At 52.9% G+C, this 11,571-nt stretch overlaps 1 protein-coding gene across 1 annotated transcript; it reads right to left on the reverse strand.

Moving 5' to 3' along the window:
* Positions 1–2,794: 2,794 nt before the first annotated feature.
* Positions 2,795–7,107, reverse strand: LOC119440346 (uncharacterized). Its single transcript, XM_037705265.2, has one exon. It carries the CDS (start codon positions 4,997–4,999, stop codon positions 2,984–2,986), a length of 2,016 nt encoding a protein of 671 aa, XP_037561193.2. The 5' UTR covers positions 5,000–7,107; the 3' UTR covers positions 2,795–2,983.
* Positions 7,108–11,571: the final 4,464 nt, after the last annotated feature.

Consider the following 11,571-nt stretch of genomic DNA (forward strand, 5'->3'; position numbering starts at 1 on the left):
TTCGACTGGCAAAGTAATTTTCCCTAACTTTATTTTCCCTCATCTGGTGAAAGCGTTGATTAGTATATACGTATAGTGTAAAAAATGTCGCAGTTTCGCCCGAAAGGCGAAGCATTGATTGCGACAGCAAACTATGTATTAGATATTGACCCTTTTCGCGGCGAGCACGTGGGCGCTGACATGTTTGATCACGTGGTGACGCGTCCATTGCTTGCCTCAACTGCCTCCGTGTTTACAATGGATGTATATGACGCCGGTGCGGCTTAGCAAACCTCTGTTTCGGGAGATATCGTAGACGGTGACTGGGTGGACGGCACGAAGCATTGGCCACGGCGCCAGAGAATATGCAAAGCGCTTTCGGAGCTGATTAAGCTACGTCCAAACAGCGCAAGTAGCGTATATGGTGCTTGCTCTAAAAGCGGGGCTAAATATGTATTTCGAGCTATCCAAACTTTCCGCTCATGAATTTAATCAGGATTAGCGTGTTTTGCTCTTCATTCTTTATTTGGCAAATAATTTGAAGCAGCGGCTCGTCATGTTTCTGAATCAGTAAAGTTCCACGGTGCGGTCACTATCTTATTATTTTCTGCTTATAGTCGCTCGCGGGTGCGCTCAGTTCCGTTGGATTTGTTGCTGCGCACAAGGCTTGAAACGCAGCTGTTCTGTAGATTGTAATACCTTGCAGCAAAGACGTATTATCGCTAGTAAGTCGCTTACTCTTATGGACCATCACGAAACATTCAGCTTTGACCATTCGTGCGCTATCGGTGTAGTTCCGTCATTTATTGCGCGAATCAAGTGTGCGCCCATTCACTTATTCTTGACACGTTGGCGAAAGAGTGGGCGTAAGTTTCCGTGCCAGTTGGGGTAGATGTGTATACTGTGCGCGAAACCTATATACTATGACAGGGATAGGCGCTACTCCCTCTATCATTGTTTAACGAGCGGTACTCACTCTTGCCGTAGTACTGGGGCTGACGCCCTTTTTTTGAAGGTTAGCGATACAACGCTGGCGGATGAACAAATTTCTGTATCCTCGAGGAAAGCCTTACATCTCGAAGTGCCGGAAACATGTACGGACAGTTGCAGCAGCGGTCCGTGAACTTGGACCCATATATTCATTACATTCCTCCTTAATATGCCAGTCACTATTTTTGCAGCCAACTACTGCACACGTGTTTAGGTCACATGATTCAATCCAGCATGATTGGAGCACAATGCGTAAGCGAAAACTCAGTTGCATTCCCGACAGCTGATCACACAGAAGCAAGGTAGAAGTGGTAATGGTTTCGTATTCGTGCGCGGTCGCTGAGGCGACGTATGGCGCGTTGCCGAAAGTGCCACCTCATTTCTCTAGAACAAATTGCTCTGCGAAAAGGGTCAACACGAAGTAAGGATTGTAGATTTATCGGCCGTATAATCTTGTAAACATTCGTTTACTAACTAAATTACCGAGCATAGTGTGACGCGCGCAGGCAAACATGAACACATCTTACTCGATGACTGCGGAAACTCGCTGTCAAAACACTTGCGTAAGGAAGAGGAGCAGGAGCAGCGCATACGTGGGACAAATAACAGGTTTTCCTATGTGTTCCAATGTTTCTGGAAGTTCGCACAGGTCACAGCTTCGAGGGTGCGTCGGATGCGGTTCGTATGTATATATATATACATCTCGTCGCGTGAAGGAAACCCCTGACTTTGCTTGTGTAAAAGGCTCGTACGACTAAACTAGACGTCGCATGGTATAATCAACATCCCACACGCATCACACTTATACGAAGCCGAGTGCAGTGATCTCCCTGTTGTGCGTAATGTATATACGTCGCGTTGGCGCATTCATGTAGCAACGTAAACACTATCTCCCATCGAGATTGCCAAGTTCGTAGATATCCAAAGGCGGAAAATTGTAACAGTTTCTTCTTCTGACTCACTATAGAGTACTTGTAGTGCTAGTCTTATGCCACGAATTTAAGGCCGACAGTTTGCGAGCGCTGTGGGGTTCCGTGAGGTTGTGAGATCTGTGGAGTCCCGGAGTTCGTGAGAGCTTGTGAGAAATGTGGCTCACATCACATGGACTGCTGATTGCCTCCCGATCACAAGAAGTGAAGGAGTGAGTCACAATTTACGGGAAATTAGCAAACGTTTAATATCTGTCGGACCCACAGCGATATTCCTCTCGCAAAACTGTCGCAGATTCGGTAACCTTGTGATTGTGTTGCCATACGTGTCACTGTTTGGCTGCTCACGGCAACGCGGAACAATAGTTCTGCGCCGCGATCTTTGACTGATAGCGCGCAGCAGCCACTACTCTCCATGTGCCGGAATAGATGTACTCGTTGCCATGGATATGGCATTGTAGTGAGCGTGGACATCAGATAAGAATCAGCGCTCCGCGCTGCAAACGACACCGGACCTTATGCAATGTCATATATGCAAGTATCGTGAACATCGAGAGCACGAGACAACAGTTGTGTCGTATACGTGCACGTCAATAATTCATGAAACGATGACGGTGTTCCACGTTTTACAGCTGTATATTGCAACGATTCTCTCTTCCATTGGTTCTATCGGCGCGGCATTGTGCGAACCAATGACGAAGGGCGCCAAGAATCGGAGACGAAAAGAATCGTTACAAAATCTGGCCCCTGGTACTTCCGCCTCAAACTGATGGGAGGGCCTTCGCGCATCAGATTAAGACGTGGCGCGACGCATCAACGCCTGCTATAAAATTAGAAAGCCTGCGCGCTCTGGGTGTGACGTCATCTACGAAGGCCGACGCTCCCATTGAAAACATGAAACACGCCAAACATTGTGAGAATTGTCCACCTGAAAACGAGCGCGATTGTGGGTCTCTTCGATTTGCTGTCCTGGACTGCCCAGGGCTGTCCGAGACGGCAAGTACGCCAACACTCATTGGCTGAAAGCAACGCCTCGGGTAGTCCTGGGCAATCGGAGACGACAAATCGAATGCACCTAGTGTTTATCACCAACCATGCACTGCTACTGGGCCGAGTCTCGCACTCACCTGCGATCCTGAGTGGGCGTCAGCTGCACCGTGGTGCTGTTTCCAGACGTTGTACACAGTCGGCTTGCCCTTAGCCGGCGCCGGCGTGCGCTCCACGCTGGCGCGCTCCGGGCAGCGCTCGAAGAGCAGCACGCGCTCGGCCACAGAACCCTTGGTGAGGAAAGGGCGCACGGGCACGTGCATGTGAGTGCGCTCGGTGGGAGACAGCGAGCGCTCGCGGATGTGCTGCTTCTGCGACGACGTGAGCCGCGGGTGCGGGATGCTGGGCGGCGAGCTGGCCTCGAGGAACAGTGCCTCGGGCGAGTTGAGTCGCCTCGGCGAAGTCGACAGCGGCGAGTCCAAGTCAGGCGCTTGCAAGTCGTGATTGCAGTTGCTTCCAGGGATCGCGACGGGAGCGCTGCTGCTCCTGCCGCTGCCGACGCTGTTGGGCCACAGCTGCTCCGCCGTAGAGCTCGGAGAGGTCAACGACTCCCACCGGCTCTTGGCATCGTTCACGACGTGGCCGTTCTTGCAGGGCTTCTGCTTGAAAAGTTCCTCGAACTGCTTCGGTTCGGGCAGACCCTGGAATCGGGACTTGGCGTAATCCATTGCCGCGGAGGTCGCCGCCGTCGCATTCCTGTTGCCGCTAACGGGCTTCACGGCGACTACGGGCTTGGGCGTCGGCGAAGACGAGGGTTGCGCTGTCTTTCTTTCTTTGGACACACTGCCACTGTCTGACTGTGCTGGCTTAGATGGCTCATGACTAGGAGCTTTAGCGCAGGGCTCTTTGGGGCTGCCAGGATGGCTCGAAGGCCTGGTAGCTAGGGGGTCCTTCGCACTGTCTTTCGCAGGAGACGTCTTCGGAGACGGTGAATCTCGAGCTGTCACATTGCCAGCCACCGTCGTCGTTGTGGATTTGGAGGGTGTCCCGGCTGGAACGTATGTGGCGCTGAAGGTAGGAGGCGGAGCCCCAGAAGGTTTAGGAGCCCCAGTGACTAGAGATATGACGTTTGGCGGGGACAGCTTGAACACTTTTCTTTGACTGCCAGGAGTTGGAGAAGGCGATTTTTCAGTTTTCTCGCTGTCCGTTGAAGCGTCTGGTGAAGGACTGTGTTCGTGTCCGTCTACTGTGAGAAGAGACCTCGTTTTTGAGGTCGGCTTGTCGACTTTCTTTTTGGCCGCATCGTTCTCATGCGAGTTGTAAGTGGGAGTCGATTTTGAGGCCTTCAGATTCGACGTAACATTTTTCGTAGTGGGCGCATCCGCAGCTAGTGATTTCGCTCCTGCGGGTGTGACGCGGGTGGTGACGTCCTTCTTAGTTGTCACTCCTGTTCCGGATGTCACCAGGACGGTGCCGACCTTTCTGGGCACAGCGTCGCTAGCCAATTTGTCGTTACTCGTCTTGCTCGTTGTCTTCGCTTCCGGGTCACCGCTTTTAACTCGCTTTTTACCCAAATCGTCTTTAAAAGATGGCTTTGACTCTTGTTTTCCGCCGTACGACGGCCCCACGCTCGATGTACCTGCTCCTCCGGAAGACTGGTTCGAAACCAGCTTCTTAACGGCCGACGCCTGGGACGAAGCCATGGCTGTCTTGGACTTTCTAGCGGCAGTTTTCACTTTGTCCTGAGCGACGAAAGAGTTGACCAGCGCTTCGAGCTTGCCCTCCAGGTCAACGGCCAAGAGTTCGACGGGATCCAGCCCTTCCAAACTCAAGTCCGTTGCCGCAGACGTCGCCGACTGGGGCCTCGGAGGCTGCGGCGCCATAATGATGGCGGGCGAAGCGGGCGCCACCGAGAACGATGGAAGCTTGAGCAGGGGCGAGCACACGCCGTAGTGAACGGCTTTGCACTCGTTCGCCGCGATAAACTGGGGATCCGGACAGCAGGGCTCGTGTTCGACAGCGTGCACCGAACGACTTCGAGACAAGTCCACTAAGGCACTGTGGTACAGGGTCACTCTCGTCACCACATATTGGCAGCACGCATAGCTCAGCATAATCCCCCTCTTTTCTCGCTTTCTGTCTTATGCCATCACGAGGCTTCTCGCAAGCACCGCTGCAGGCCGGCGTCGCAGCACCTCCCCCAAGTCGCACGGCCTAACATTCGCATTCACCAGCGTTGTCGTAGTTGTCGGGCGCTTAGCGTGTGTCTTCATGGGAGCGACAATAAGTGCACTTGACACGGCAGAAACAACGACACGCAGCGTATAGAGCGCAGTAACAAAATGCGAACCACTTTAAAAGAAGCAGGAAGCGCAACACGACGGGCGGCGACCGTTGCTGGACGCCGCGTTCTTGTCTTTCCGAGAAGAGCAGGGAACGGGAGAGAGAACCTCGTCAAGGAGTTTTCTCTCCAGACACCGCAAACCCTCTGGGAGGCGGAATCCGAGGACGGCGACGATACACTCACACACGCACACGCAACGCTGAACACAAACACACACAAACAAAATGGAAAAAGAAAAGTTGTGAGCGGGTGGAAGTGCCTCAAAAATGAGAAACTCCGTGCCAAAAATTTCACACACACACAAAAAGTGAGAAATCAGGGAACCGGATGGTTACGTCTGGCCACCACGTTCGGAGGGCACAGTGCGAAGATCTTCGATGGCGTATACTCCACGGTAGATGAAACCGAAGAACCGACAACGACGCATACGTCGCTGGCAGGCCCGGGCTGGCCCGGCCCGGGCTGTTGACTCACACGCGCACCTCACACGGCTCAGCAGTCTTAAATAAAGCCCCTCGCACGAGTCACAGACACACACGCACTTCTCAAGTTCCTCGGGGTGGCAGCACGCGGTGGAAGATACCAGCTTCGAGAAAAGTAGAGAAATATACAAAATAATAATAAAAAAACGGTAGCCACACGGTGCAGTCACAAGTCACATCGGGCAGCCGAATGTACTACAGTCGGCAGCCGCAGAGTCGAGAAGATGATGCGAAGGAGCCTCGCGCCCGCGGGATGCAGAGAAAGAGACACGCACTCGCTCTCTCAAGCGGCGGTGGGAGATGACGACCGCGACGTCGGGGCCTGGCGAAACGCGGTCCGTCGTCTTCCTCGCTCCTCCTAAAAAAAGCTCGGGCTGCCGCTTGCGGGGCTGTGTCCCAGGGCGGTGGCAGCGAAGGCAAGCGCGGCGGAGCGCCGAGAGGAACAGCGGCTGCTACGGCAGCGCCTCGGGGCAGCCGTGCGGCAAAGCGTCGGCCGCACGCGCGCGCAGCTTAGCGGCGGGACCCGCGGCAGCAGGGCCGCCGCCACAGCTCCCGCGTGCGGCTGCTGCTGCTATAAGTGTCGCCGCGTCCTTATAAGGGTCCCGGTGGTGGGCGAGCCGTCGCTGCTCCTGCCTCTCGGAGGAGAAGCTTCACTCGGGAACAGCACGCCGGAGGAGCAGCTGCTGCGCCTTCTTCTTCCTGCCTCGAGAGGACCACTAACCAACTCCCGCGGGCATCCTCTCACGGTAGCCCAGATGATCGCTCCGGCCCTTGCCGACGCTCCTCGTAGTCTTCGGCGAGGCGCGGGAGAAGGTTGCTGCTGCTGCTGCTGCTGCGCCCAGCAGCGGCGCAGCGCTCGATCGACGGGTGCAGCCGCTGCATGAGGACGGCGACGAGTGGCTGCCGGCGCTGGTGGCTGTGCGGCGGCCTCGGCCGCCGGCCGCCGCGGAAGTGGGAAACGGCCTACTCCTCTTTGACGCCGGCACGCACACAAACACCGCCCGCCGAACGAGAGCGGAGCGGCGCCGTTGTGGGGGGGCGGGGCCCGTATATCAAATTGCCGAGGCACGCGCACGCTCTACGGGACGTCTTTTCCCGCCGCGAGCACGCGTGCCTGCGTGGTGCCGAGTGGGAAACACCGCGCTGAGTGCGTGGTCGTGTGCCCCCCTCGCGTCCCCTTTGTTTCTTCTCTCTTATCCTCCCCCCCCCCCCCCCCTCCTCTGCTCGTTCCGCTGTATACAACGGCGGCGGGCGCCGAACGCCGAGGCGTCAGAAAGCCGTTTTGTCGGTAGTCGACGCGCGAGCGCGCGAACCAAGGCACTATGCGGCCGTCGCCGGTTCTGCCAGGTGGTGTTGGATACGGAGGGACCTGCGCCAGGAGGTGTCGGCGAGAGAGGTGCGGGCTCTCTTCGTACGCGGTCGCCCCCGTGAGAGCGCGTATCGTGAGAGTTCGTTTTCGCTCTCGCTCTGGGAGACATTCACCGAGTGCCGACTGCGCGGAGTGTGGCCGAGGCGGCACGTATGATGATTCCTTGCGGCGGTATGCGAGAGGAGGCCACCCGAAAGCGAAAGGGGCCAGCGATGCGCACGCAGAAAAAGTCTTCGGGACAATTACCCGACAGTGAGATGCGCGACTCTGATCAAGGAACGGAATTTGGCGCTACCGTAGCATGTTCTTTTTTTGCCGTGAAACATGACAGCACGTAAGCTAGTGCTTTCACTAGCTTACGTGCTAGTGTACGGCACCACAAACGAAAAGGTGATTCCCTCGAGGTGCAGCGGTGCACCCTGCACCCCCGTGCTCGATTGCACGGAGTGTAAGCCAATGTGCATGCCGTCACGGTGCAGTGCACCCTTGAACCTTGAAGTGCGTGGGTGCAGCCTGGCACACCATAACTGGCAGAGAAACTTGGCTGAATCGAATAAACCTCATATGCGCCACATATTCGTTATTCCCAAAATGAGATTGTGGTCTGGCGGATTCCATACCGAAAATCATCAGACGTAATCATCATAGGTCGTAAGTCATTAGTTAAGAGCACGTGTCTGCTTCGTTTCGTTTCTTGCGAAATTTGTTCTGGAACACAAAGATGTTAACGATACCATCGCTACGCTTGACAACGGACGTTGCGTTTGTACCGAGGGATCACGGGAGGAGTAATACGTAGGTCGTAGAGCTCCACAGGAACGCTGTGCCAGGAGGACGGCCGAATTCTCTGCAGTGAAATGTGAATTACACACAGAGCACATGAATCGACCGGGGAGCAGCTACTGTGGGAAAAATATACTAGGAAAGGATGATACGTTTTTCGGCGTGGAACATCTTGTCCTAAAGCTGTATCCTACGGGCAGCCAGGTATTCTATTTGTAGGAGAAGGCAACTTTGCCTGCCTTTCTATATAAGTGAACATGTCGGCTGGAAACCAAAACCGCAGTTGCCTTCATCATCATTGCGCGGAACAGCCCACAAGAAAGCAGCAGTCTGCTTTCTCGAGCGGCCAGTCGCGCGGCAATTTTGCGTGTATTCGCGGGCTTCTCTCGCACTCGGAAAAACACTTTTATGTAGCACGTGTTGAGCAACAGAAAGCTGTGTCGGGAGTTTTTCATGTTGCTCTACAATTTTCTCATTCACATCTTTCACCTAATTATAATATTTGAGAAGTAGATAAATTAATATGTAATTAGGCGGAATGCAAAAAATAACCCGAGTATCTCCAAGCGACTGCAAACAACATTACTTCGGTTCTGTCAAGCTACGTGGCATTTGAGTATTTTTATAGTTTGGATCAAGTTACGTGGGGCACCCTGCATATGATTTTGCCAACGCTCAGTAAAATACTCGCCAACCAAAGCTTCATCACGACAACCACTCAACAGTACGCTGGGTCTGCAGCAACAAACAAGAGCGACACAGCCATTTCCAACGATCTCTACGGGAGCCCTGCATGGTTATGCAATGGGGCCGCGAAGAGGAAACGTCCCACGTGGAGCAAGTCGTTATTCTATTACGCCGCCGAACTGCGGGGCGCTGTACTCAGCCGGAAAAAGCGACACGTTGCGGTTACGACAATGCACATAAACTTCCGCATTTTCTCTATCACGCACTGATGCGAACTGAACACTTTTGATCACTATCGACTGACGTGTGCGAAAACGGGATCCGAGGAATATTGAACGCGTACGGCACTATATCTTGTTTGAAGCAAGGCTGCCAGGAGACGGAGTTCGCATTCCTTCGTTATGTCAAGCGCGCTCATTATGTGGTGCCAGCTCTGCAGCGTAACCAGGTGAAATTATTCCGGTAATCACACGTACTATACGCTTGACGGGTGTGGTATATAGTTGTACTTCATCCCGTTGTATGGTGCGAAAATGCACGCGTTGAAATAACGGGATCGTACGTTAACGTGTACGTCAGGATACGCGAAGTTGGAGAAATCTTTATCGCGGCGCCAACTCCGCATTGCTGATTACGCAGTTTCAAACCTGCGTTGATGGACGTACATGGAGAATATACAAACAACCAATGAGAATGAAATGTGCAAAATCGGGCGGCAAAAGTTTCTAATTTCGATTAAATAAATAAACAAATAAATGACACACCACCAATAAATCAGGGACATTAGGCTCGCCTCTTTTGCAACCACCCGTCAATCGAATGCATTTTCTTTTTCGCTTTGTTGGTAGCCATATGATTTGTTTCGATGTCTTATGTGTCCAGATTATCTTCTTGGTGGTTTACACACACCCGATAAGCTTAATTATTTCACTTACAGTAGGTTCCTCTCTTCTATTTCTCTCTCTATCTCTCTTACAGTAGGTTGACCGCGAAACAAACAACACCACGTCACACGGTATTCCGTGTCGCCGTATTCGCGCTCGTCCATGTGTCCTTGTATGTGTGCTCGCTTGCTTCGCGCTAAACCTTCTGTAAGAAATCATGCACCAACCATAGCCCAACTACAAGTTCTACTGAAGCGTACTTCACCGCGTTACTCCGCGGCTCACTCCTATACGGCGCCTTCACTGCATTGCGGCGATGCTTGGCGCTTCGGTGGCTAGCGTGTGCGTAGGTCAGAAATTAGCAAGTGGTTAAACGTCTTCGTCGAAAAACTGAATAAACAAAAGAAGAAAAGTAATGGTAAAGTAAATTTACGAGTGGCCTCGTGGTTCATAAGATGGCACAACTTACGATGATGGCAGAATTCTTTCGAGGCCTCGTCGCCTGCACACACGGAGACAGAGTATCTGCAGGTCGTGCATGCGTTTCAGGGCCTGCTGACCAACGCACGGCAATCCCCCAAAATTTGATACGAATCTGGTGCAGCTAGAAGGACACATATGGGGCACTTGGACCGTTGTTTGCGGGTGGATGTCACTTTTTCCGGTAAGTGAAATACTTTGCAGACATTGTTTCTCGTCAACAATGTCCGAGTAGTTTGACAATTATAGATGGTTGGGCTCTTCTGCCTTGCCGGTTTTTGTTAGATTTATTTTTATACGAGGGTTCTGCTTGTTTATAGTTCTTGCGGTTAACGTAGCATGAAACAACCGAAGGGAGTGCATTCAGAGAGGACACGCTGCTCATAATTATGATCCAGACTGTACTTTTGTTCTTGCATGGGTCACAGCTTTGCGTGTGCGTGCGTGCATAGTGTTCGCACCGCACTGCTTACTTGCCGCACTTGCTTACAATGCCAAATGCAGTCGGCTGCTGATGTAAAAATTGCACTGGTACTTTGTTAAAAATAAGCTGCAAAACATGTAGCCTAGTACGTGCTTCATCTGGGAGTGCAATCACGACTGCTTGTCATTTATTAATGAATAACTGTGGTTCACCTTATTTTTAATTGCATAACTGTCTTTAAACTGACCTGATGCTCTCCTGTATTGTTCTTTTCACTCTATGGACGGCTGGACATCTTGTCTCTTGGCACTAGCTGGATGGCGGGACCTCATCATTATGATCAGTGTAAGCCAATGTAATTCACCCATAGGTCGGCGCACTCACTCATGAGTGCACCCACTCACACTCACTCGCACTCATTTCAAAGGCGTGAGTGCGAGTGCGAGTGAGTGCAACTTAGTGTGAGTGCAGGTGAGTGCGAGTGCGAGTGAGTGCCAGTGAGTGTGAGTGCAGGTGAGTGCGAGTGCGAGTGAGTGCCAGTGATTGTGAGTGCAGGTGAGTGCGAGTGCGAGTGAGTGCCAGTGAGTGTGAGTGGAGGTGAGTGCGAGTGCGGGTGAGTGCCAGTGAGTGTCAGTGCAGGTTAGTGCGAGTGCGAGTGAGTGTCAGTGAGTGTGAGTGGAGGTGAGTGCGAGTGCGAGTGAGTGCCACTGACTGTAAGTGGAAGTGAGTGTGAGTGTTCGTGAGTGCCAGTGAGTGTGAGTGGGAGCGCGAGTGAGAGTGAGTGCCAGTGAGTGTCAGTGGAAGTGAGTGAGAGTGAGTGCCAGTGAGTGTGAGTGCGAGTGAGTGCCGGTGAGTGTGAGTGGGGGTGAGTGTGAGTGAGTGCCAGTGAGTGTGAGTGTGAGTGAGTGGAGGTGAGTGCCAGTGAGTGTGAGTGGAGGTGAGAGCCAATGAGTGTGAGTGGAAGTGAGTGTGAACGTGGTGAGTGCCTGTGAGTGTGAGTGGAGATGAGTGTGAACGTGACCGAGTGCTGTGAGTGTGAACGGGGTGAGTGCTTCTTGGTGTGTAGAGGTGAGTGTGAACGTGAGTGTGAGTGCAGGTAAGTGTGAACATGAGTGAGTGGTTGTGAGTGTGAACGTGGTGAGTGCTTGAACAATAAGCAGAGGTGATATCAGTTCAGCTTGCTTGCGGAAAAATGGAGGCACGTTGTGTGTACAAGCTCACTCGCGGTGATGA

The sequence above is a fragment of the Dermacentor silvarum genome, chromosome 2 (assembly GCF_013339745.2).
Source record: "Dermacentor silvarum isolate Dsil-2018 chromosome 2, BIME_Dsil_1.4, whole genome shotgun sequence".
Lineage (NCBI taxonomy): Eukaryota > Metazoa > Arthropoda > Arachnida > Ixodida > Ixodidae > Dermacentor > Dermacentor silvarum.

Excerpts from the sequence above, each read along its gene's own strand:
- LOC119440346 (XM_037705265.2), bottom strand. The coding sequence starts at position 4,999 with ATGCTGAGCTATGCGTGCTGCCAATATGTGGTGACGAGAGTGACCCTG.